The sequence below is a fragment of the Oncorhynchus mykiss genome, chromosome 26 (assembly GCF_013265735.2).
Source record: "Oncorhynchus mykiss isolate Arlee chromosome 26, USDA_OmykA_1.1, whole genome shotgun sequence".
Classification (NCBI taxonomy): domain Eukaryota; kingdom Metazoa; phylum Chordata; class Actinopteri; order Salmoniformes; family Salmonidae; genus Oncorhynchus; species Oncorhynchus mykiss.
In genome coordinates this window covers 28,943,607-28,968,412 of record NC_048590.1, presented here as the reverse complement: position 1 = coordinate 28,968,412, position 24,806 = coordinate 28,943,607, and the positions used below count along the sequence as shown (strand labels likewise).

Below are 24,806 nucleotides of genomic sequence, written 5' to 3'. Positions count from 1 at the left end.
GTGCCCTAAATTGCTCTGGCTGCAAATTCGGGATGTGCATGTAAGTAGTGAGGCTCAAAGGCTCAGATGGAGCTGCTGAGGCAAAAAAACATCAGGAGTTTTTCTTGTAAGTGACACAGTAAGTAAACAAACTCATTGAGAGTTTCAATTCCCTTGTGATCTCAAAGGGTTGTTAGGCTGTTATGGTAGGACTAGTCGACTAGCAGGTGTTGGAGAATGGCTGTTTAACTCCACTCATATCCCTCCCCTCGGTCACACATCTCCTCCAGCCTTGACCCACTCAGTGTTCGTAGTGTGCCATAGAGACAGATAAGTACCTCTGAAAGTTCTCATCTATGAAAAATGGAGTGTGCAGGCTCCCTTCATCAAGCTGGCTTTCAACTGGAGATTAGAACAGCGAGAGTGGAGTGCTCAGGGAGATAACGCGCCTGCTCCCAACATCTGTATTGGAACTTTTATCTTCACAGGAAACACATTATGCTGGCAAAGAAAAATAGCTCTCCTTTGCCTGGCCAAGATTAAGTCTTCATAGAAACAGATTTAACTATGCATTTATAGAGATGTATAGGCTGATATAGAAGTTTAGCAGACTGAGATCCCATGGTTAGGATAGAGACAGTTTGGCCCTGTGGTTGTGAGTAAGGCAGAGACATAAGTGATCATCAGCTATATTTATTGATGCTCTCAATAATATCTCCACTAAAACAGTACGAGCCTAAACCCAATTCAAAAACAAGGCAACAGACTGAAACGAATAGTGCGGGAGGGAGCATTGAGATTAGAGGTAAATAGAAACAGAGAGAGAGAGAGATTTACAGGCAAACTGTGAAAAAACAAAGAGTAGGCTAAGGGAGTACAGTATGAAGGACATTCAGGCAAAATGTATATGCATTCAAATAAATAGTCATATCGTATATTCCTTCTATTATTTCCATATGTAATGGTTAACTCACTATAGAATTGCATGTAAAAAAAAAAAGAACAAAAAAGCTGCGGACGCTGATGACATCATCAGGTAGCGCCACGCTGCGATAAGGGGGGAGGTGAGGTGGGACATAGTAAGGGACAGGTAGTTAAACAGAGTGGGGCAGTTGGGCTGAGGGTCTTGCTTATGCCTTCAAGTGGACATTCACTTTCACTCTACAGATGTTGGAGTGGAGGAGGGGGGCATACATGCACCTAGTAATGCCAAGATGGGGGCAGTGGGGGGTTGTCAGGGGTCAGAGGTGAAAGATCACAGTGTGGAGTCGCGGCAGAGGACGATCTCCAGCTCGGTGCGGTAGAGCTTCCCCGCGTCGGACAGAGCCATGATGCTCTTCTTATAGCCCACCAGACCGGTCGAGTCCAACTCCTACAGCAAACAGGGAGAGAAACAGACGCGCCTCAACCAATGATATCATTAACTATGGTGTCTACCCTGTAAACAATAATGAGCCATTAGGACGTCCCCAGGACTTCACAAAATGGTCGGCTGAAGTCGTCAGGACATTGTCTCATGGTCCATTGGAGGTTTTGTCTAGTTCCCGGTTGGTCCCAGGAACGTCCCAATGACCACACACACAGAGAAATCTACCCAGGGCACACGCACACCCTAGTTTCATTGCACATCATTTTTTGATACTGTTGTCAAGCCTATCAAGGCCCTGATTGGTGAACCACTGATCCAGTCACAGCTGTTTGTATTTTGGCAATGCAAGGGATTTACTTATTTCATGACACAACGTCCCAAGAACGTGCTAAAAACGTCCTTGGGGACAAACCAGGAACTAGAACGTTCAGGTGACCTTCAGGGGACCAAGAACATGCTAAAAACATTCCCAGGTCAAGCCGGGAACTATAAAACGGTCCCACAGAGAATGTTCCCTTGGGCCCATCATTCGACGTCCTAAGGACTAGTAAAATGAAAGTCCTGAGAATGTACTGAAAAGGTCCTGACATGGTCCTCAGTGACATCCTGGGAACTAGAACATTCTCAGAACGTCAGTGGGATAACGTTGTGCCTAAACCTTTAAGGGACCTAATGGGAAAGTCGCCAAATATCCTCAGGACGTCCCCTGTTTGCTGGGTATGGCCCTAACAGTCAATGCAACACCACATCCTGATCCAACAAAAACTCAGAAGACCATAACCTGTACCAGACCACAACGTTCTGGCAATCATTCTGATCTTGTAAACACTCCAGGTGCAGTATGACATAATCAACCAATCAACTAATCAAAAGATGAGTCAGTAAATAAGTGAAGTCTCTTGTTCTTTACCATTTTGTTCTTGTCATGGAGGTCCTTCAGCAGTGCATCCAGCTCCTGCTCATCGATGTAACCGTTTCCATCCTAGTGAAACAGTGACAAACAGTGAAACAACAGAAAGGGGCTGGGCATCTTATATCATATTCTCATTAAAAGAACAATCAAACACTCAGATATCCTCCCACTCAGAGTATACACAGATCAATCATTCACAGACCAACTGCCAATTCAGTCATTACAAAGACATTAGTATGAGACTCCTGTACTGTACACATCTTCCCTACTGTACTGTTTTCTTTGTGGAAGGTTCAGTGGCATGTATTCATGGATGCCAAGGGAAGCCAGGCTTCCCCAAAAAGTTGACCAAGAAAAAATACATATTTCGTCGCTCTGTGTTTCATAAATTTCCTTCAATTCACAAGAGGCTGAAATTAATATATCTCACCAGAGAAAGCATCCGAGCAAACCAAACAGCTCCCCTCTGTCTCAGTATGTGTAGAGTATCTATCTGATGCTCTCTGGTCAGAAAGAGTATGACATTGTTGCCACCCATAGCATTGAATTCAAGGGAAGCCAGCGAGCATTTGGCCTCCCTTGATAAAAAATACATTCAATAATTGTCAATCAGCTTTGAGCTAAACTGAGTGAGCTCAGCTGTGAATGGTGCTAGCTCACCATAAAAAAAAGTGTCAAGGGAAACCAGTTTGGATTTGGCTTCAGACCAATCACATCACAAGCCAAAGCCAAATGTCATTAATGACATAAAAAAAAATTGAATTGTTGCATCTCGTTGTGTTCGCCCTTTCCTAAATTAGGGATTTGGACTTGTGGTTTTACTTAATTCTCTGTACTGGCCAATGATTATAATGGGGATTCTGATCCATCCATAAATTCATACATTGTGCACCTGACCTGAGAGGATGGAAGTTCAACATGTAGCTAGATGTACACTCTTAGAAAAAAGGGTTCCAGAAGGGTTCTTCGGCTGCCCCCACAAGAGAACTGTGGAAAGGGTTCTACATGAAACCCAAAAGGGTTCTACCTGGAACCAAATAGGTTCTACCTGGAACCAAAAATGTTTCTTCAAAGGGTTCTCCTATGGGGATAGCCGAAGAACCCTTTTAGGTTCTAGATAGCATATTTTTTTCAAAGAGTGTCGTATGCTAATGTTAACTAGCTGGCCTGGTGTATTGTTGTCTATGAAAGGAAGCTAGCGAGCAAGTATTTTAGCAAGATAGCCTAGGACAACAAAAACTAAAAGTGTGTACTGTATGACAGAGTCATAGACCGTTTAGGCACACACACACACACACATAAATCAGTAACATTGACAAGCTGCTCCTGTTTTCTTTGATCTTGCAATAACTCTCTGTGGTTCCAAATCAATAGTTGTTTAGTAGTCCAAAAATGTCGGAAACAATACCTTGCTTGACCATGCTGTAGGTCATGTAACTGTTACATGCAATTTGTTCTGTGGACAGATGTTGCTCTCCGGTTTTGTAATGAAACAAATGTGTGGTTGAATTTATTCTGCCACTGTGTCTTATTATTGTCTCGGCATTAGACCTATATATCATGATGTCAAGGCATATGAACTAACAGGTTATAGAGCAAACAACGCAGTTATCACAACACATAGGTTGTAATATGGCTTTTTTTTCTGGATTGGCTTCCCCCTTCATTTAACCCATGCACCGCTACTGGGAAGGTTACCAAGGTAACACTAACAAAATAAATGATACAGACGCAGGTGTGTCTGGAGTATTTACCTGTGCAAGTGACCATTTGCATGGAGCTTGTAGCTTGAGTGACAGGGATACAAACAATCTCTCTCACACACCCTCCCTGCAAATATGTCTACTGTGCTCATTTACCTTGTCATAGAAGGTGAATATTATGTTGAACTGCTCTGCTGAAAGCTTGCATCCCTGGAGAGACGGAAAAAACAGTGAAAGGAAAGGAAAAATATAATATCTATTGTACATGATATATATACACTGAGTTTACCAAACATTAGGAACACCTTCCTAATATTGAGTTGTAGCACCCTGGGAATGCCTGCATCTGTTCCTCACAAACTGGAGTCTAACTGGTTTCATTAACGAGCCTGCAGAACTGACAGACAGGTGTGTGTGTGTGTGTGTGTGTGTGTGTGTGTGCGTGCGTGCGTGCGTGCGTGTGTGTGTGTGTGTGCGTGCGCGTGCGTGTGTGTGAACATGCGTGCTTGAGTGCATTACAAGGACTTTTAAGGGTGTCGATGTGATAGTCTAGCCAGGTGCGGACTCAGTAAACATCTCCTGTGATAAACAGTTTAATCCTCGTACAGTGAAAGCAATAAAGCTGAATTGTACCATAGATCTGCCGACATACATATTGTATGACCTTTACCTTAGGGTTATAGTCAAGACTGCTTTAATTCACATAGTGACCGACTCTTTCACAAATGACTACATTGCCCCAATTCCTAAAGGATTTTGTGTGTGGGGTGGGGTAGGGTGTGGGGATGGGGTGGGGTAGGGTGTGGGGATGGGGTGGGGTGTGTGTGTGTGTGTGTGTGTGGTCTCACCTCGAACTTGAGCAAGAAATTTTCCTGAACCGGCAGCAGCCTTAAATGAGATAAAAGAAAATTATTCACATTCAGATTCTTTACTTCAAAATGGATTTAACTATAACACAGAGTCTCTCGGTGAACAAGACACACATACACTCACCTGGCCATTTCAGACAGGCCCAGTTTCCCATCACCGTTCAGATCAAACATCTTCAGCTGGAGAGTGAAATGCAACAGTGAGTGGCGTAACATTACTACACGGTGTTAAACCTGTGTGTCTGTGTACACATGTACAGTATGTGTGTCACACTCACGATTGTCTGTGTGTACTCGTTGAGTTTCTTGTCATCGTAGTGTCTGTTGGCCTTCTTCAGAAGATCTGACAGGAAACCCTGAGGAAGACAGATCCTCGTTACCCCACTGGTAACTGGCTCAATGACCCAACATTAAAGTTTAAGGATGAGTGCTCAGGGGTCCTCCTCTGACAACAAGCACAAGTCCTTGGAAATTGACTAATGAAGGTTATGAATGTTTAAAAGCTTGACACATTTGTTTACCTTCAGTTCATTGGCTTCGATGTATCCACTGCGATCAGTGTCATACCTTCGCCATGCCTGTAGACAGAGCATTTTTAACATTTCATTACAACACAGTACACATGCATTTAAACACAGAGATTAAGAACTCTAAAGCCTTAAAACCCTCTTTACTTTAACCACAAGTAGAAAAGTAATGATGCTATAATCGGTAGAGAGAATGTAGCCAGACAGAGATAGAAGAGGATGAGAGTGAGACAGAAGAGAGTGAAGAGAGTGAGACAGAAAAGTATATAATTTGTGTTATAATGTTATAATCTACCAGCTGACCCGTGTCTAGAGTGAAACCTTATCAAAGATGGATGCCCAAACTACATCACCCCTCCCCCACCCCCCACCCCCCCACTCTCCTGCAGTAAGCCTGCAACCAATCCATAATGTATGGCAGACTGAGAATAGCTTCTGTGTTCCCCTCCCCCCTCCACTTTTAACACAGGGTAGCCAGCACACTGGACCACTGCAACACACCTTCCTTCTGTCTATCCTCTCTTCTCCTTACTTTGCGTGTCTCCACCAACAGAGAACAGTTAAAAGGAGCCCCCCGCCCTATCTCTCTTTCTCTCTCTAGTTATTTCTAGATATAAAACACTTTAGACAAGGAGATGCCTGTTTCCCTGATATTTCTAAGCTCTCTTGGAATTGATTCTGTGACTGTGTGGATGGATGTGTGTTGTTTTTTGTGTATGGAACGAAGTGATCAGACTTAGCAATACACCAAAAAGTTATCTGTATCGGAGAGCAATGATACCAGGATATACTGTACAGTGCAGTGGGCTTACACACACACACACACACACACACACACACACACACACACACACACACACACACACACACACACACACACACAGACAGACACAACTTACCGCCATGAATTCTGCACTGGATCCCACAAATGTTCTGAAACAAAGCAGGAAATTCTCCTCTGTGGGCAGAATCTGAGCTAACTGGAGAGAAAGAGGGAGAGAGAGAGAAAATATAGAGAGAGAGGATTAGTACACTTGGCTACCAACTCAATATTAAAGCGGATTTCAACAACAATACTGTGTACAAAACAAATAACGTACAGTATATGCAGATATAGCATCAGAGGTAAACATAAAAAGTAAGAAGACATTTCAACAGAGGAGTTTGAATGTGCTTGTGCACAGTATGAGTCTTACTTCTGACATCTCGATTCTTCCGTCTGCATTCTTGTCAAATTTCATCATGAATGCCTTCATTTTCTCTCTAAAGGCAGCATGTGTGGGATCCTTGAATAGGCAAACACACACACAAACACACAGAATAAATCAAAAATGACTAAAACAGAGACTTCCTACCTAACGACTCTCTATGATGATGAGTTGTTGTAGCATATAATATATCAAATTGTCTAGTCTATTAGCCTATCTAGAAGCCTAAATATACCATGGATGATGACAGTCAAGTAAAAGTGGACCATTTTCTCATTAAATACAATGTTTAAGGTTGCCTCGACTAGGATGGAGTCAGTCACTCACTTTAAGGCAGGAAGGAAGGAAGGATACATTTTCAAAGTATTCAAATCCACTCACCACGCCTGTTCCTCTCCGCGCAGTCTCTAGCTGCCGGAAGAAGTTCTCCAGCTCCTTTCCCTCGATGTAGCCATTTCCTGTAGAACATACCCAAGGGTTAAAGGTAATTCCTGGGATCAGTGAGATGGGGATTACATTGATTTTTGAACCTGTGGAAAACATAATAGTTACATGGCACTTTCTCAATTTATCTTTCTTGTTTCCTCGCATTCTCTCTCCTCAAATCCTATTGGAGAAAAAAGTAAGGGGAGGGACATTGGACCTTCTTCTCCAATACAGCTGATGTGAATTGAGATAGAACCCTGGTATGTAGTGTGTGTTTCATTACTGTAAAAAAAAACAGGGTTCAATATGGAGGCATTTTTTTAAGCCATTTGCTCAACAAGTAGCTCAATGAAAGTCCAGAACAACGAGTCCACAAGGAGTCCAGAGATTCAAGTGTTGTATAGCACCACCATGACTGTTTGCATACTCTAAATGATATGGAAACATTTTGACAAAAACACTCTCATTATCTAGCCTAATGCTACAGTCACACGATATTGTCCATCTGGCCAACACGACTCCCACAGGAGTACAGTAGCATAACATTGAGTCACATATTTATATCCAACACACACACACACCCTGCTGAGCTCCCAGGTCCTTACTAGGATTAATCTGATATCCCAGCAAAACCATCAGGCCCAGTATCTGATGGGAGGATGAGATTGAGGGAGGAGGAGAGAAATGGAGGGTAGGTCAGAGGGAGGGATCTGAAAAGGCAGGGGCTTAATGTGACTTATTGTGTCATAGCACCATAGGAATAAAATGATAGCTGAATTCACGGGGAAGAAAATGATGGTGAGGGGAAAGAGATTTGATACTTGATAAGTGTGTGGGTGTGTGTGTGTATGTGTGTGTGTGTGTGCGTGTGCGTGTGTGTGTGTGCACACTGTAGGGGCAACCCACATGCTGTAGATACTTAAGGCTGATTGAGAATATAACAAGCTCCAAATTGTCTTGGCCGATCACATCTCTAACGGTTTGTACTCTGTGAGTTCCCCCAGGTCTGTGCTCTGTGAGTTCCCCCAGGTCTGTGCTCTGTGAGTTCCCCCATCGGGGAGATGAGAGAAACACTCAGAGGCCATCAAACACACACGGGAGAAAAACACATCACACACCACCCTACAGGCAGATAGAAAAGGAGAAACAGAGAGAGAGAATGGGAAGAGATAGCTAAGAGATGCAGCAATAGAGAGAGAGGGGGTAAAGAGAGGGAACTACATTATTGTAGTTAGCTCAATGTTGGGAGAAGGTAGGGGTTCTGCATTAGTCACATGACCAAAGTACTGCTCGCATCTGGAAACTTTAGGCAGATCAGGGTGGCATTTCCGAATGGGAAGTGTGGAAATTCTCTGGTAATGTTGCCACAGAATGATATTTAAAAACAGGTATCGCCTGCAGCTCAGAAGGCATTAGAAACATATTCACAGTGGAATGGCTTTGTGCCTGGGGGATTGACAGTGGGGGGTCAGGTAGATGTTTATTGGGGCACTAGATATTCTGTAGCAACATTCACAAACATGACAGGCATGTGACTGGCTACGCATGGTGTACAGCAAGTTTGCTGACAACACGATAGTTGTAGGCCTGATAACCAACAATGACTAGTTCACCTATAGGGAGGCGGTAAGTGAACTGGCATTGTGGTGACATCATGACAACAACCTTTCCCTCAATGTCAGCAAAACAAAAGAGTTGACTGTTAACTTCAGGAAGCAGAGGAGGGAACATGCCCTGATCCACATCAACGGGACTGCAGTAGAGAGAGTTACTAGTTTTATGTACCTCAGCATCCACATCACAGAGGACTTTTCTTGGACCAACAACACCACCACTCTTGTCAAAAGGGTGCAACAGCACCTCTCCTTCCTAAAGCAGCTGAAGAAATTTGGCATGTTGCTCCAAATTCTACCGCTGAACCATCAAGAGCGTCCTGAACGGTTGATTCACGGCCTGGTATGGGAATTGCTCCATCCACAACCGCAAAGCCCTCCAGCAGGTGGTGAAGATGGCCGAGTGCATCACTGGGACCATGCTTCCACCCATCCAGGACATCTACTTGAAACTGTGCCTGAGGAAGGCACTCAGCATCATCAAGGACCTCACACACCACAGCCACGAGCTGTTTTCTCCCTTACCTTCAGGCAGACTGTTTCGAAGCATGTGGTCTAATACCAACAGGCTCACTTTTTTGTTTTTATTCTTATTTTTTTACTGTTTTTTATTGTTGTTGCATTGTAGAAAAGGAACCTGCAAGTAAGCATTTCGTTGGACGATGTATACAATACGTATCCCGTACAACTAATAAAACTTTCAACGTAAAACTTTTAACTTTGTGTTTTGTATTTGATAGGTAAATCACCATCTGTGCATCGGCTCGGCTGGTCTTTGAGATGTAAGCAAATCACTGCAGAAACACAAAGCTTTGTGTATGTAAATAAATCAGCCCATCAGATGGAGGGACTGAGGGCTGTCTCCTCTCTATATCAACATGTCATCACTCCACAGAAGCACAACTAAACATATTCCTGTACTGTGTGGGAGGGAAGTGAATGAGTTGGCTGGTTAACTGTGTAAAGAAGTTTCACCAGAGACATGGATATTATGCTAGATATGTGCAGACCATCACAAACAATCCTAATTGCTCTTCCCAATGTGAGGATTTAATGTGAATTATGCCCATGTCTTTACACAGGGCCGGACTTGGGCATGGGCGGTTTGTCTACGTCCCCTGGCCGCTAGGGGGCCCCTGACCCAAAAAGGAACTAATTCTTACTTTTGAGAATTTGAACAGCAGAATACACAAAGCGCAATTTCGAAATGTGGTTGTGCATCAGCAGTTTTCCTCTTGTTATGTCAGTCACCGACAGCACTCAATTAGCCCGAGAAGCTACGCATTTTTAGATTGGTAAATTAAACTAAGGGCATGTGCATAGGGGCCCTGCCCTTTAGGGGGCCCCCATTGATTTTGTTTGCCACTCTCACTCACAAATCAAATTGCATGAAATTAGTTAGACATTTGCTATAGTTTATTTTTCGCCAGTTCTAGTCCCATTTTATCATGTATGAGACTATGGACACAGATTGGCACACGGATTCGGTTTGACAGACTGACACAAACCCGCTTGGCCGCAATATGTTTCTGTTAACCACCTCTGCCTCTCACAGATGGATCACTGGCACGACATCCCTGAAAAGCCTTAGATGCATTCATGTATTCACAGCGAACAGTGAGACCTATTTGTCTCTATTTGTGTGTGTGTGTGTGTGTGTGTGTGTGTGTGTGTGTGTGTGTGTGTGTGTGTGTGTGTGTGTGTGTGTGTGTGTGTGTGTGTGTGTAATTGCACTCATTCCTCATCCCTGGCTCTACTACTTCTAGGTCCATTCCAGCCCAGTGCACGCCAGGGATGCGTATGGCTTAGTTGACCCGGTGGGCGGATTTAACCCTCGGCTGGGGCAGTGGAGTGTTTGAGCCGCTCGGAGAATCCATGCGCTTGCTCAGGTGTGACTGTTTACACGCTCTAGGTGAGAGGCTGCAGAGCTCAGAGTGAGCGCTGTGGGGCGGAAACATGTCAAGCTTGCACAATGTCACAGACTTTTTGACACATCTTTACACACTTCAACAGGCACTTGTTTAGTAGAGCTCTCAGTAAGTCTAAACGTTTTGTTGCCAAGCAGAACGTCTCCAACGGCCCTAAGGGACCACCATGGGATGGGGGAGAAGGATTCAACATGCTTTGCGCAGTGCAGAAATGAATGCATGGATGGATTAAAGAAAGAAAACGCAGTGCTATACCATGAAATATATTCAAATCCAAAAACGTAAATGAGAGATACTGAGGGTCATGGGATTTAGCAACTCGTATAGCTGCTGTTATAATCACTGTTTATAACCTTTCATGATCACCTTTGAGTGCTGTGTGACGGAGACCAGCTCTAGCGCACAGTGACGCACACCATACCCGCGACTAGGCCATCGATTTGCAGTCAGTCACACCCATAACCGCCCAGTATCTAGTGCTTGCACTACCCCCCCACCCCCCCCCCCCCCCCCCCCCCCCCCCTCTCCCGCTCCACTCCTTCCCATTCCCAGACCGGACACGGCAAGCTGCCTGTCAATACACCGCGCCTGGCAGAAGCCCCGTTGATGACATAGGCTACTGTAGATTCATTCATAGGAGACGCGCGGATCCGGTTGCCTCGTTGGGGTCGCCACAAGCCAGGCACATATATAATTCACAGCGAACAAACAGCGCTAAAAACATTCACTCCGTTTTGCACACACGTCACCACTCTATATAATAAATGATCTAGCAAGAACAACGCATGTTTACTCTCAAAGAATGTAGTGCTGTATTAGACTTTCGTGTTTTACGCACAGAAAATAGTGCCACAAATGTGGTCCAAAGCAGCGCCCTTCTGTTCCACAGCTTGGCGCGGTTTGATGCGTAACTGAGGAACTAAATTAAATTATGAATAGCAAATATGGTTATAGGGGATTATATGTAGCCTACGTGTCGACTGAAATCTCATATAACGCTCGTGTGGGAAAAAATGCACAAACTAAACAATTTGAAAATGCTTTTCTACTTTGCTACTTCAAAATATGTTTCCTTACCTGACAGTTCTGCAACAAATATCTACAAACCCCACAAATGCCCCTTTATACAACTTCAATATGCTAATTGTGCAATTAAAGTTAAAAAGGAGTGTCAAGTTTAAAATCTTTCCATTAGTGCATGATCACGGAACAGGGTACAGGGCACAGGGACCTCTGACTGACAATCACAGCCAAGATTCCCAAGACGCTGTATAAATAACAACCCATATGCTCCTCTGTCCCGCAGTACAACACACAGGACTTCCTACCCTCATCTATCACATCTGCTCACTTTCTCTGTCCCACCAAGCACTAGCCTATCAATTTAATAACTATCCAACCATTCTGAATTTACAACCAGCCTACTCCTATGATATGCCCATAGTCCAGTCCTGCCCAAGTTTAACCCCCTGGCCGTAGCAGTACTGACCGTCTGCGTCGAAATGTTTCCAGATGTCGAGAAACTGCGCCGCGGTGAGCTCTGCCAGGTGGAGATGAGGGGGCTGCTGTGCTTGACTCGCCATCGTTCAGTCGCTGCTGCTTTTTCTTCTTCTTCCCGAGTTAACTTGTTCCCAGTCTGATCCAGAGCCTCTCCAAACTGTCAGCGGCTCGTACTCAGCCGGGGCTTTTAAACCCCCCCGCGGCGCATGCACTTTTTACGCTGACAGAACGGGGGCGCAGCGGCTCTGAACTCGCATGTACTCTGAGCCAAGGAGTGTGAGAGCCTGCAGGAGCTGTACTGATCTGTCACTCCCCCCAGAGGGATGAGAGATACTCAATGGCACTGTCCATGCAGGCTCTGTCCATACAGAATAACACGGGCAGTTCTCTCTGTTGATTGGAATTGTGGAAATATAATCATACAGAGAAAGGCCCCATATACTGGCACTCATGAGCCAAAAATTACATCAAAGCATTCCATCACATAGTCTGTCCCATCAAACAGGCCAACACCTCAGGAAGACAGTAGGAATCCAACTAAGTGTGTGTGTGTGTGTGTGTGTGTGTGTGTGTGTGTGTGTGTGTGTGTGTGTGTGTGTGTGTGTGTGTGTGTGTGTGTGTGTGTGCGCATGTGTGTGTGTGCGAGTGAGAGTGCGTGTGTGAGTGCGTGTGCTCTGGTAACGAGTATTTATCTCTCTGCTCTACCAAATTCCTCACCATTGATCTTACTGTACTTATCAAGTATCACTTTGAAAAAAGACTGTACTATCCCCTCTCTCACCATTCCTAATTTACTCCCATTTTATCCCCCCATCCATCAATGCATCCCTCTCTCACTGCCTCATCTCCTGCGCTCTTCTATCGGGTCTGTTTAGATTTAAGTTTCTCCTCAGACTCCTTGGCCATTCAACCTAATAGTTGGCACAAATCATATCACCCAGTAGGACGACTTTATTGTACTGCCACTAAAGTATAATAAAGCGTCTTTAGGCTCTGGTATGGGGGATATCCCCACTCCTCCTTTATCTATTTTCTTCTCACTTTTCTCCCATTCTTTCTATTTGAGGCTCCAGCAGCTTCGATAAAGCCTGAAGGTGCGTGTGAGAGAGAGAGAGAGAGAGAGAGAGAGAGAGCGAGAGAGAGAGAGAGAGAGAGAGAGAGAGAGAGAGAGAGAGAAATTTCAAGGGGGAAATGGAGAGAGAAAAACATTTTATCTCCACATAGCAGTGTTGTGTATTGATTAGAGTGAAATTAAGAGAGATAGAGAGAGAGCAAGAGAGAGAGTGTGTGTGTGGACCCCTGTTGTGAAATCTATACTGTATGAATAATAATTACAGACCGTGTATATAGGAGTTTTTCCCTCTGCTCTGATCTCTCTGGGGAGAGGAGAGAGAGAGGGGGAGAGGAGAGATAGAGGGGAGAGGGGGGAGAGTAGAGAGAGAGGGGGAGAAGAGAGAGAGAGGGGGGAGAGGAGAGATAGAGGGGGGAGAGGGAGCGATAGAGAGATTGGAAGAGAGAGTAGGGTGTAGTAGTTAGAGTAGATGGACCACTGATCAGCTCTCACGTGAATATGTCCCTTAAATCCTCACGCAAGGTTTACCTGAACACAAAAATATTCCCACACACGCATGTATGCATTCACTAACACACATACTGTACAGTGATCCTCAGACCTACTCCCTTTATTTAACCATCCGGTCATCAGAAAGGCCATTACATTTCATCTGCTGATAAGGTGAGGGTATTATTTTATCTCTCACTGCACCCTCCATGGATCATTTGAAAGTAAATTTCAATCAGGGTAACGTCCTTAAAAAAAACGTCATCTGCATATTTAGCATTTAAATGTAAATTAGAGTGAGGATGAAATGGCTAGAATGTGATAGATATTAATAAAAAAATGATGTGCATATTTTAACACAATAGGGGACATGGGGGAGGGGGCATAAAGGAGGTGGGCAGGTGTATAACAGGCTTTCAGACCATTTTAATTTCATTTCTGAAATTGATTTTTTTTTTAACTCCATAGCTGGGGTAGAACTACGTGGGATGAGAGTATGCGTGACGTGTGTGTGTCCATTAGGCATGTGTGTGTTTAGGGTGGGTGTTCAGGGAGTTCATCCTAAAGCAAGAGGTCATATTGCTTACAGTAGATCCTGCCTGTCATCCCCTCTATGCAACTGCAATACTCTCCTTTTCTCCCTTCATAATTTCTCTCTAGTTCCTCACTATCCTTCTAACTCCCTCCCTCTCTCCATTTGGTTATTGATCCATGTTATTGATGACAATACCTTTCTTGTCTTCTGTAGTTTCACCAGAACATCTCCTGCTTGGATCAATGAGACTTACTCTAGCATCTTTCCATCTCCCCATTCCCACTCTTCCTCTCTTCCTTCTCTTTCTATGTAGCATGATCAGAGAAGCAATACTGGTTTAACTTACCAAACCATTTGATCAATAGATTGATGAATTTAAAGTAGTTGAACATAGAGGTAACACACATGATTGGAATGGTGCCTTTTATTTCACAAGAGTGTTTCAGAAGAGATGCAGGGTTATAAGCAAGGCAACAACAGCAGAAAGAGGCATTATGTTCATAGAATAAAAACTTTTATATGAATAAATAAAAACTGTCAATACTGTCAGTACAATAACAGATAACAGTACTATAATATAATATATTCATTTATTTTTAGAAAGATAGTTACAAAAAGGACTTTTGACTGAATGGAATATCAGTGTCAGCTTTTTCAAGAAAATAAGATATTACTTAAGAAAGAATAATCAGTTGTGGACAATAATAAGGTGGAGTTGAGTTCCAAGTCCTCTCAATCTCAGGCACATATTAATAACTCACAAATACTGATTTGGAAAACAGGGTGTGGAATCAGATACACTCGTATCTCTCTGATTCAAGCTGTCCTTAGTTTTTATTAAACTGACAGTATTGGATGGTTCTGACTTAGAATATGTGGACAACTACAAATACCTAGGTGTCTGGTTAGACTGTAAACTCTCCTTCCAGACTCACATTAAGCATCTCCAATCCAAAATTACATATAGAATCGGCTTCCTATTTCGCAACAAAGCATCCTTCACTCATGTTGCCAATCATACCCTCGTAAAACTGACCATCCTGCCGATCCTCAACTTTGGCGATGTCATTTACAAAATAGCCTCCAACACTCTACTCAGCAAATTGGATGCAGTCTATCACAGCGCCATCCGTTTTGTCACCAAAGCCCCATATACCACCCACCACTGCGACCTGTGTGCTCTCGTTGGCTGGCCCTCGCTTAATATTCGTCGCTAAACCCACTGGCTCCAGGTCATCTATACGTCTTTGCCAGGTAATGCCCCACCTTATCTCAGCTCACTGGTCACCATAGCAGCACCCACCCGTAGCACGCGCTCCAGCAAGTATATTTCATTGGTCACCCCCAAAGCCAATTCCTCCTTCGGCCGCCTTTCCTTCCAGTTCTCTGCTGCCAATGACTGGAATGAACTGCAAAAATCACTGAAGCTGGAGACTCATATCTCCCTCACTAGCTTCAAGCGCCAGCTGTCAGAGCAGCTCACAGATCACTGTACCTGTACATAGCCCATCTGTAAACAGCCCATCCAACTACCTCATCCCCATACTGTATTTATTTATTTATCTTTCTCCTTTGCACCCCAGTATTTCTACTTGCACATTCATCTTCTGCACATCTACCATTCCAGTGTTTAATTGCTATATTGTAATTACTTCGCCACCATGGCCTATTTATTGCCTTACCTCCCGTATCCTACCTCATTTGCCACCACTGTATATAGACTTTTTCTACTGTATTATTGACTGTATGTTTGTTTATTCCATGTTTCTTGGCCAGGTTGCAGTTTTAAATTAGAACTTGTTCTCAACTAACCTACCTGGTTAAATAAAGGTGAAATAAATCAATAAGAAATTGAACATCACTATCAGATAGTGTGTGTATCTATATTCGGGCCAGGAGGTTGATGATGAGTTTCTGCAGGTCCTGTGTGCGTCGCTGGGTGATTTCCAGCACCTCCTCATGGTTAGCGCGGTCCTGGCTGCCATACTCTGACGCCACGCGGTTGGTGATGAGAGACAGGCCAAACACACGCAGACCACAGTGACGAGCCACAATCACTTCTGGCACTGTACTCATACCTGAGTGAGAGGGCGCGAGAGACAGGGAGCAAGACAGAGTTAAAAGGGAGAGGTCAGAGGGAGACAGAGGGAGAGAAAGAAAGTGATATAGGAGGGTGTGGGTGTGTAAAGACAGGGGATAAAGAGGGGAAGGGAAAGATAGGGGGAGGGGGAGACCTAGAAAATTAGATATGTCAAAGGATAACATGTACAGCTTCCTCCCTGTCAACCTGTTACCCTCTAACTGACACCACTCGGGGTTCAGATCAATTGAACTGTGACCCCTGAAGCTGACCCCATTGGCATAGATACCACACTGGACACAGACGTCTATTCCACGTTGGTTTCATTGAAATTACGTGGAAACAATGTTGATTGTGTGTACCCAGTGGGATGTCACCTGATGTTGTGTGTTAGAGAGAGAGGAGCACCTGACGTTTTCTGTTAACATCCGTTTGTTTGTTCCTAATACTGTTTCTAGCTGCATGCACCTCTTCATGTGTGTGTATGTCTGTGTTTTATTGATGGTGTCATTGGTTAGATAGTATTACAAAATCCAGTGACTGGTATTAGCACCTCACAACCCTGAGCTTCACACTCCACTCCCCATCACCCACAACTGGAGCCTTAGAGTCTAGGGGGCCCCATAAACCTGCCTTTCAAACTCTCCCTGACCTGTGTGAGATGTGCCCTGGTTGGTTGCTAGGGAGGTTAGTAGGTGGCCGGACATTTGCCCATCCTCTTGATGATACAGGTCACACAATACTTGCAGTCTCCCTTAAGCAGGTATCTGCCCATCAACAACTGGACTCTGGATTTGTGGGATGGTGCGCATGCCCAAAATCCACTACCATTCCACAACCTCTCCCACTTTTCATCCCCATGTACATCCCCAATATGCATCCCTATATTCATCTTCCTCAGTGTGTTTAAATAAAGTTCCTGTGTGTTCGTTCTTTGGCTGCTTTATTCCCCTCTTCCCGGGGGGCGGTGTCAGTGAGTCACAAACCAGTAAAATATGTAGAGCCGGGTCGCTCTCTTTCAGAAGGAGTGCTCTTGGGGAGAGCCTTCTTCATTTCCTCAGTCAGAAGACAGTATACATATCAGATGCCTGATGTGCTCCCTGAAGATACAAGTTTCCCTTTAGCACAGATCTGAAAGCTGACCATAAATCAGTGTTTTGTACTCACCCACAGCGTCTGCCCCCAGGCTCAGCAGTATCTTGCTCTCTGCCACTGTCTCGAAAGCGGGGCCGCCCACATTGCAGTACACCCCCTGTTGGAGGAAAGAGGAACAGCCCTGCTCCTCCGCCACCTCTCGAGCCAAACGGCCCAGGTCTGCATCATACGCATCCGACATGCAGGGGAACCGCACACCAAACCTACACTCGCGCACACACACACACACACACACACACACACACACACACACACACACACACACACACACACACACAGAGCAGTAGACTTAACACACACACTGAACCCTCTAAAACATACACCACAAAACCTCACATGCTAAAGTGTACTTTTTTATAGTCCACACATACCTTCAACAATCAAAGCACCTAATGATGGTAATAAGAGCTCATCACAGCGAAATGACTCATTATCGCCATAACTCCATTTAGGTTATCGACATCTCATTATCAGTGGCTTAGTGATGACTGCTGAGAGGCACTTGAATTGCTAGTTCAGACTCAAACATGACAAATCTCAAATTACACTCTATTCTCAATATAGTACAAAGTGCATAGGACAGATCCCCATAGAATAGGGTGTCATTTATGGTCATTTGGCCTCGGTGTTTGGGTGGCTCACTGATGATCAAAGGGACCTGTTTGACTGTCTCATAGTTTAGGTGTCTCACCTGTCATCGTTGTGTCCCCTCAGAGGGTTGATGCCGGCCAGGCCAGGCATATTGATGTGGTCTCTGATCAACATGATGTCACCAACATTGAACTTAGGGTTCAGTCCTCCTGCAGCGTTGGTCACTATCAACGTCTCCACCCCAAGCAGAGTAGACACACGCACCGGGTACGTCACCTGCACAACACACAGAATATACAGTACTTCAGCAGTCAGAGTGGACCTACACCATTACAATGTCTTGGAGTGACAGAGAGCATCATCACATTAATCAGCTGTCTTTACTTAGGACTCAGCAGCCCCACTGCTGTCCCAACTATAATGTCATCTGCCAGCCCTGTGGTCATAGTCTAGGAGCTTCATGTTGGACAGCGACACAGCAAAATCCAATACAGTACTATGTAACAAGCTCATGTAACTGATACTGTCTAAGCAGGACCTATGTTTACTGCATGTCTTTATTTTACAGCAATTTGTCTTCAAAATACTTTTTATGGGAAGCATAGCAATCACAGCATGGTATGTACTGTATATGTGTTGCCTTGTGTTTCAGAGCGGAAGAGGCAGTCTAACCATGGCGATGCTGTAGCCCTCATAGTAATGGAACCTGCCCTGCATACAAACACAGGCCTTCCCTTGCAGCTCCCCAAACACCAGATTCCCAGCATGGCCTGGCACTGATAGAAAGAGGGAGAGAAAAAGAGAGCGATACACAAATACGTGCACGGCACAGAAGGCTGCTGAGGGGAGGACGGCTAACAATAATGGCTGGAATGGAGTGAATGGAATGGTATCAACAACATGGAAACCATGTGTTTGATGTGTTTGATACCATTCCATAATTCCGTTCCAGCCATTACTAGGAGTCTGTCCTCCACAATTAAGGTGCCACCGGCAGCTTGTGGTGCACTGGCACATTCACACTAAAATACACCAACTTCCTTGCCAGATTTGGATCCGACGAGGTGTTGCACACACACACGCGCACGCAAACACACACACACATACATACACACGTATGTTACCCTACATGGGATGGGATTAAGGCAGACAGATGAGGACAGGGTGTCAAGTTGCAGGACAAAGCACTAACAGACCAGTCTACCTGGTGTGCAGTATGGTGGAGTTTGGTGTGTGTGTTTAGTAGGTGGGCCTCTCCCTGTGTGTCTCATCAGTGGCAGGGCCAGTTCCCCTAACCCCTGAGGGGTGATTAAGCCCTGTACCCCAGAGCTTACGTCTGAGTAGGAAAACAACCCAGCTACCCCCCACCCCCCCAACTACTCACCATGTTCCCTCATTAATGATGTCACCTGGGACCAATGTTGATGACATGGCGTTAGAACGTTATTATGCAATGTAGTCATGTGAGGTGAAGAAGATGTTAAGCTACAGACTCACAACACAGTGTCAGAGATAAGAAGTCCTCAAGGTTGTGTGTGTGTACTGTACCTGTGCTCTGAGGGAAGTGAGGGATGTCTTTATAAGGGAAGGCTACACTATTCTCCAGTAAGTCTGCCAGCCCTCCCAGTCCAGAACCACAGATGATGGCCACCTTGGGCATGTGCTGCGTACGCTCCAGCAGCCAATCAGCTGTCTCCTTGTACTGCTCATAGGTGTACCTGCGAAGTGGAGAGAGATAGTGATAAAAAGAGAGAGCGAGAGGGAGAAGAAAGAAAGGGCCAACAATGAAGGGTTAGGGGCAAAGGGAAGGATTTGGGGGGTGTAAATGCAGTTTTGTCCCACTCCTGCAGTGGAGCATTTAGCTCAGGCCCTGGGCAGGGTAACTTGGCAGGATGGTGATGAATCACAGTCTGAGAGGCCTCCATAAGCAAATCCACTGGAGCACAGCAAGCAAGCCGTCCCTTACACACACATCAAAATGCGATACTCAACACACGCGTGGGTGGTGATGTATGAGTGTGTGTGTGCATACACACACATGCACTTCCAACAAGTGGGCCCTGAAGCCTGATCGGAGGGTTAGAATGCGTAAATAAACCCCCAACCCTCTGGCCCAGTCAGCCAGCAGGGATAAACGCGCTTGTGATAGCCTTGGTCATGGGGGGTGGAATGGCTTGAGAAATTCATCAAATTCAATCAATTCAATTCACTGGGTGAGTAGACATCTCTCACTCTGTCCTGAAGGCAAGGACAGAGAGAGAGAGAGAGAGAGAGAGGGAGACAGACATACAGACAGACAGACAGACAGACAGACAGACAGACAGACAGACAGACAGACAGACAGACAGACAGACAGACAGACAGACAGACAGACAGACAGACAGACAGACAGACAGATGGTCTGTGGGGATGGAGTTCTCTGACATGAGAAGCCATTGAAGAGAGCAATCAGTGTGGTTAATGCTCTCCCTCTCTCTCAGTGTATAGAGCTCTTAAAGGCAGTAATGGGTCAGTGTGGTTAATGCTCTCCCTCTCTCTCAGTGTATAGAGCTCTTAAAGGCAGTAATGAGTCAGTGTGGTTAATGCTCTCCCTCTCTCTCGGTGTATAGAGCTCTTAAAGGCAGTAATGGGTCAGTGTGGTTAATAATGCTCTCCCTCTCTCTCGGTGTATAGAGCTCTTAAAGGCAGTAATGGGTCAGTGTGGTTAATAATGCTCTCCCTCTCTCTCAGTGTATAGAGCTCTTAAAGGCAGTAATGAGTCAGTGTGGTTAATGCTCTCCCTCTCTCTCGGTGTACAGAACTCTTAAAGGCAGTAATGGGTCAGTGTGGTTAATGCTCTCCCTCTCTCTCAGTGTATAGAGCTCTTAAATGCTTTAATGGGTCTGTGTGGTTAATGCTCTCCCTCTCTCTCAGTGTATAGAGCTCTTAAATGCTGTAATGGGTCTGTGTGGTTAATGCTCTCCCTCTCTCTTGGTGTATAGAGCTCTTAAAGGCAGTAATGAGTGAGAGGATGCAAGAAAAGGTAGCTAGAGGAAGTGCTATAGGAAAGGGAACAATGTTAAGGCGAACTAAACAAGTTAAGGCGAACTAAACAAGCAAAAGAAGCAAGTAGTATATTCTAGTATAGTTCATCCTATAGAATGCAGTAATTGACATTCAGGCCTCAAAGACATTTGCCCATTGGGCAAGTCGGTAATATATTTTTGTTGCCCAAAGATTATGATGACTTGCCGAAAATGTAAAATAGCTATTTTCCACTACACACAGGGAATGCACACACACAAACACACATACACTCACACACATCACCACTCACATGTGTGTTGAACCAGAAAGACCAGACTACTGGAATTCTTTGCATCTAGTTATCAGTAAAAAAAAAATCACCTGCCACATGGGGCTTCCACAGGCTCAACTTGCACGACTGCTCATGTCTGAGAAACCAGAAAAGTACTAAGAAACTAGAAAACAAACAATGAGCACCGAGTGTATTACAGGGTAAACTAGATTGCCCAAGATCGCCCCATGCCTTCCCTCCTACACAGAGCTGTCGAAGGTCCTGACGGTCGCTCTGGAAAAGTCCCTGTCCCTTGCGCTATGAATACAGAAGAAGGACCGACCACAGCACAGCAGCCTCGTTCAGAGCATTTGAATACCAAACAGGCCTAGCCTAATGTAGGCTACAACGAAAAGCCCTGATATACAGTATTTCCTCTCAGGAGCAGCCTAGAGAGGCATGTACTCTGAATTCTAACCTCTCCCTAGCCTAGTCCCTCCTGTAGCTGTGCAGGAAAACAACTCCAGTGACTGATGAGTTTTCAAGTTGGCATCTTGAAATTATGCAGTGGAATTCTGCATGTTTTAGCATTGTTTTTTGTAGGGTGAGCAGCCTCTGTAGTTTGTATGCTAAATAGACAGTTACACTTTAATACGGTCCATATTCAACTATTTATAAGGTATTTACAAAAAGATTGCACACTATTAAGGATTATGGTTAGGTTAGGGTAGGTAAGGGTTCCAAGTAGAACTGTTTCGGCTTCCAGGTAGAACCCGTTCTACAGAGGGTTCGACATGGAACCCAAAATGGTTCTACCTGGAACCAAAAGGGGTTTTACTTGGAACCGGCAAGGGACAGTGGTGGGAAAAGTACCCAATTGTCATACTTGAGTAAAAGTAAATATACCTCAATAGAAAATGAGCCAGTAAAATACTACTTGAGTGAAAGTCCACATGTATTTGGTTTTATATATACTTAAGTGTCAAAAGTTAATTTAATTAAAAAATATAAAAATAAAAATATAAAAAGTATAAATAATTTCACATTCCTTATATTAAGCAAACCCGATGGCATCATTTTCTTGTTGATTTTAATTTATGGATAGCCAGGGGTACACTCTAACACTCAGATACCATTCACAAACGAAGCATTTGTGTTTAGTGAGTCTGCCAGATCAGAAGCAGTAGGGATTATCAGGGTGTTCTCTTGATAAGTGTGTGTACTGGACCATTTTAAGTAGTACATTTAAGTATTTTTACTTAAGTACTTTACACCACTGCCTATTGGGTCCCCCGAAGAACACGTTTGAAACCCTTTTTCTAAGAGAATAGGTTTATAGCCTAATATTGTGCCTGCATAGCCTGCAGTGTTTTGGCTGCAGCGTGGTTTTATTGTGTTCAATATAGGTAAACTCTCATCGAATTCAAACTGGCTATCTGTAGTCTATTTCCTTCCATCCACCTTGTATAATATGGGAAGGACGTTTTGGCCATGTTCCTGTCACTTTGACCGGGGCCGTTATGAGAAACGAGAGCTACTGCCGCCACATAATTCTTGCGCTTTCTCACTGAAATCTCAAATTATCTACCAGGAATGATCGCCGTTGCTATGGCAATGATCTGGTTGTGCCCGAGTTAATGGTTAATTCGAATAGGCGAAACATGTTTATAAGAGGTGATAGATTAAGGTTTATTCCTTCTGACCCAGCCTAATATCATGTATTCGTTTATTTATCGTACCTGCTCTCGCTGGTGGATGACATGTCGGCGGCGGTTGAGGAAATTGTTAGATTTATTTCTCTCGCTGTCTTGATGCGAAGTGATACAGCTTTCCGCTTGAAAGATGGGGGTGGAATGATTTGCTCACGGGGTGGATTGACAATAGTGCAGCACGTGGACTGGTTTGAGGGCCATGGCCGGCTTAATGCAAGGGTTTACCGGGGCTGAAGCCCCTTGGCCCAGGCCTGTGGGGGCCCCAAGAGGCCACAAAAAATATAAATAAAATAAGTAAATATATATATGTGTATGTGTCGAACTGCTTTGCTTTATCTTGGCCAGGTCACAGTTGCAAATGACAAGTTGTTCTCAACGAGCCTACCTGGTTAATAAATAAAGGTGAAATAAAAAATTAAATATATATATGGTTCATACACTGCTCTTAGAATGCAGGAAAATACGACTTCACTCAAGAGGATACTACTTAATCAATATTAAAAACACCCTTTTCTCGTCATCGTGACATTAAAATACCCGACAGTGTTCATGTCACGACTTCTGCCGAAGTCCTTGTTCGGGCGGCGTTTGGCGGTCGACGTCACCGGCTTTCTAGCCATCGCCGATCCACCTTTCATTTTTCCATTTGTCTTGTTTTGTTTTCCTGCACACCTGGTTTCAATTCCCTCAGTATTAGACGTGTACATAACCCTCTGTTCCCCCCCATGTCTGTGTGTGGAATTGTTTGTTGTTTCGTGTATGTGCACACTAGGCTGGTTACGCTGGGTTATGTCAACCCATATTGTGTTTAGTGTTCTTAGTGCCGTGTGTTTTGTTCGCGGAAATAAAAGGCTCCTTTGGCTACCCAACTTCTGCTCTCCTACACCTGACTCCCTTACTGCCAGTTACGCATACCTAACAGTTCATCAGTGTGTTGGTATTACCTTTGTTAACTTGTATTTGACTATGCTGTTACTGGAAATGCATTATTTCATTGTAACTGGAGCTAGTACAAGCCGCTGCCCTGAAACTCAGAGCTAACAGCTTAGCTAACAAATTAAATTCCAGAGGTGCAGCATTCGAGGATGCTGCCCAGTTTTCGCTTTTAGTGATTAGTGAAGCGTTTTTTACAGTGTTGCAGATGGCGAATATGTAGTAGTTATGTTATTTAGAAAACTTTGTCACGGCGGTCAAATATGAAGAAAGACAACTTTCAGGTGTCTCATCCATCAGGAGAGCTTCCCCTGTTCTGATTTCCCGCCCCTCGTTTCCGCCCCTCGATTCGGCTCACACCCTCAAATCACATACAGTCCTGTGTTGATCGCTGCATTGATTGACAGCGAATTGGATGCGTGTGTTTGAAGAGTAATGTCTTCTTGCACTGTTTTTTGACAATCAACTTTCTGAAATGTTTCCCATTCATTGACCCATTTTTTAAAATAAATGATGGGCTATTTCAGTTTTGCTCCTTCAGAAAGTATTCATACCCCTTGACTTGTTCCACATGTTGTTGTTACAGCCTGAATTTAAAAAAAAATGTCAACACACAGTAACCCATAATGACATTTATTGAAAATTAAAAACATAAATATCTAATTTACATAAGTATTCATACCCCTGAGTCAATACATGTTAGAATCACCTTTGACAGCGATTACAGCTGTGAGTCTTCCTGAGTAAGTCTCTAAGAGCTTTGTACACCTGGATTGTACAATATTTACACATTATTATTTTTTTAATTCTTCAAGCTCTGTCAAATGGGTTGTTGGTCATTGCTAAACGGCCATTTTAAAGTTTTGCCATATATTTTCAAGATGAACTAAGCCGAAACTGTAACTAGGCCAGTCTCTCCAGTGTATA

General features: G+C 44.2%; 2 protein-coding genes across 4 annotated transcripts; both read right to left on the bottom strand.

The window, feature by feature from the left end:
• Positions 1-655: 655 nt before the first annotated feature.
• On the bottom strand, positions 656-12,248 carry LOC110506578 (calretinin-like). The gene is made up of 11 exons (XM_036964393.1): positions 12,025-12,248; positions 6,950-7,026; positions 6,557-6,646; positions 6,260-6,340; positions 5,355-5,411; positions 5,112-5,189; positions 4,958-5,013; positions 4,813-4,852; positions 4,121-4,174; positions 2,259-2,330; positions 656-1,351 (listed from the first exon to the last, which is right to left on the bottom strand). Exons 1-11 carry the CDS (start codon positions 12,116-12,118, stop codon positions 1,235-1,237), a joined length of 816 nt encoding a protein of 271 aa, XP_036820288.1. The 5' UTR covers positions 12,119-12,248; the 3' UTR covers positions 656-1,234.
• A 3,590-nt stretch (positions 12,249-15,838) lies between these two features.
• Positions 15,839-23,096, bottom strand: LOC110506577 (purine nucleoside phosphorylase-like). 3 transcript variants are annotated; one of them, XM_021586304.2, is made up of 6 exons: positions 22,974-23,096; positions 19,506-19,675; positions 18,630-18,733; positions 18,058-18,233; positions 17,379-17,569; positions 15,839-16,209 (listed from the first exon to the last, which is right to left on the bottom strand). In XM_021586304.2, exons 1-6 carry the CDS (start codon positions 22,994-22,996, stop codon positions 16,013-16,015), a joined length of 861 nt encoding a protein of 286 aa, XP_021441979.2. In that variant the 5' UTR covers positions 22,997-23,096; the 3' UTR covers positions 15,839-16,012. The 3 variants fall into 3 exon arrangements, with proteins under 3 accessions (XP_021441979.2, XP_021441980.2, XP_036820369.1); XM_021586305.2 differs by lacking the exon at positions 22,974-23,096 and having other exon boundaries at positions 18,584-19,623; XM_036964474.1 differs by lacking the exon at positions 22,974-23,096 and having other exon boundaries at positions 18,630-19,623.
• Positions 23,097-24,806: the final 1,710 nt, after the last annotated feature.

Coding starts and splice junctions, on each gene's coding strand:
- LOC110506578 (XM_036964393.1), bottom strand. CDS start 12,118: ATGGCGAGTCAAGCACAGCAGCCCCCTCATCTCCACCTGGCAGAGCTC. Junction 5,190..5,354: donor TCGAAGCCAATGAACTGAAG/GTAAACAAATGT, acceptor TGTCTTCCTCAG/GGTTTCCTGTCAGATCTTCT. Junction 2,331..4,120: donor TATTCACCTTCTATGACAAG/GTAAATGAGCAC, acceptor CTGTTTCACTAG/GATGGAAACGGTTACATCGA.
- LOC110506577 (XM_036964474.1), bottom strand. CDS start 18,974: ATGTGCCAGTGCACCACAAGCTGCCGGTGGCACCTTAATTGTGGAGGA. Junction 17,570..18,057: donor AGGGGACACAACGATGACAG/GTGAGACACCTA, acceptor GCGCGAGTGTAG/GTTTGGTGTGCGGTTCCCCT. Junction 16,210..17,378: donor CCTGGGGGCAGACGCTGTGG/GTGAGTACAAAA, acceptor CCTCTCACTCAG/GTATGAGTACAGTGCCAGAA.